The sequence below is a fragment of the Carlito syrichta genome, unplaced genomic scaffold (assembly GCF_000164805.1).
Source record: "Carlito syrichta isolate Samal-C Ts95f unplaced genomic scaffold, Tarsius_syrichta-2.0.1 Scaffold309115, whole genome shotgun sequence".
In the NCBI taxonomy this organism is placed as follows: Eukaryota; Metazoa; Chordata; class Mammalia; order Primates; family Tarsiidae; genus Carlito; species Carlito syrichta.
The window spans coordinates 246,941-248,390 of record NW_007253211.1 but is presented as its reverse complement, the minus strand read 5'-3'; the positions used below and the strand labels follow the sequence as shown (position 1 = coordinate 248,390).

At 55.8% G+C, this 1,450-nt stretch overlaps 1 protein-coding gene across 1 annotated transcript in view; it reads left to right on the top strand.

Annotated features, from left to right (window-relative positions):
• The window catches only part of PACSIN1 (protein kinase C and casein kinase substrate in neurons 1), a 21,268-nt gene that overhangs the window by 12,989 nt on the left and 6,829 nt on the right, over positions 1-1,450 (top strand). The window contains exons 2-3 of the mRNA XM_008066834.2: positions 493-629; positions 727-844. Of these exons, the coding sequence (XP_008065025.1) occupies positions 556-629; positions 727-844 (192 nt within the window). The 5' untranslated portion in view covers positions 493-555. The remainder of the gene's footprint in view (positions 1-492; positions 630-726; positions 845-1,450) is intronic.

Genomic DNA, 1,450 nt, shown 5'->3' with positions numbered 1-1,450 from the left:
CCAGCTAATTTTTGATTTATTGTAGAGACAAGGTCTCGCCAAGTTGCCCAGACGGGTCTCAAACCCGCGGGCTCAGGCAATCCACTCGCTTCAGGCTCCCAAAGTGCTGGGGTTACAGGCTGAGCCACCAAACCCAGCCTGCCCTAACTTTTAACTCCAGGAGTTTGGAGCACATTAACAGGGGCACCATGGGTGCTGGTGGTTGGGACTGGCTTCTGAGAGGAGGTGCTAGTGCTAGAGCTGGAGGGTGGGTTCTTGGGAAGGAAAAGAAGCTGGTGTGAGGGGAGATGGGGAGGTGGGCGTGAGGGTGCTACATGTGAGTGTTGGGGTTGCCCTGGGACTGGTGAGCTAGTCTCTGGACAGAAAGCCTGCATCCCATTGCAAGCCTGGCCCTATGGACCCCTCATCCCCACATCAGGTTGGGGGCCCAGGCCTGGAACGGACTGTGGGGGCACATCCCTCATCTCTAGGGTCTCTCTCCTGCCCTCCCAGTGCGTGAGCAGCTGAGCCAGATAACCACAGCGCCACACCTAGCCACGTCCCCACGGCTACACCATGTCCGGCTCCTACGATGAGGCCTCACTGGCTCCTGAGGAGACCACCGACAGCTTCTGGGAGGTGAGGCTCTGGTGCTCCAAATTCCTGGGATCTGGGCAGCCTGGCTCTATGGAGGCCCAGGCTCTCACCACCCCCACTAGCCCCATGACCTCAGGCCTCACCCCCTAGCCCCTTGGGCCCCTCCAAAGCCCTTGGTGTCCATCAGGCAGCTGTAGGGAAAGACTACTGCCCTGGGAGCCCCTATGACCCTACAGCTGCCCAGAGAGACCTTGTGGCATTTCACAATGTGGGAGCAGGCCCCTCTTGACTCTGCTCTAAGGACCCTGGCTCAGACTCCCGGGACTTCACACAGGCAGGTGCAGCACTTCACAGTTTGCACAGCCTTTCATAGCTGCTTCTGCCCCCACCCTTTGAGCTGGGCAGAGGCTGGAGCCTTGTATCCAAAGAAGTGTGAGCCTGAGCTCCTGGAACCCTGCAGCAACCCAGAGGTAGAGAAAGGACTAGAAGCCGTCATTTTAGGAGCCTCCAGAAGTATTTGAGACCTGAGGGAGAAAACTTCTGTTGGTTCCCGAAACCCGAACGAAAGCTGCCAAACTTAAATTAATAAGTGTTTAATGAGATGTCTACAAAACATAATATTATGTCAAGAAGCTGCAGCTCAACTCAGCGTGTATATACGACTCTATATAAACATAATAGATTTAGCTCACAAAAACAAGATGAATAATTCATTCTAGCCCAAGTCCAAATTTTAAAAATCCTTCCGCATTTGGGGGCAGCGAGGAAATCGTGCCTGAAGTGGGGTGAAGATGCGTTTAGACAGTGGGGTCTGATGCGGGGTGCGGAAGCCTGGGGAGGTCAGGGCTCCGGGAGCCCCGCGCGCGGCGGCGGG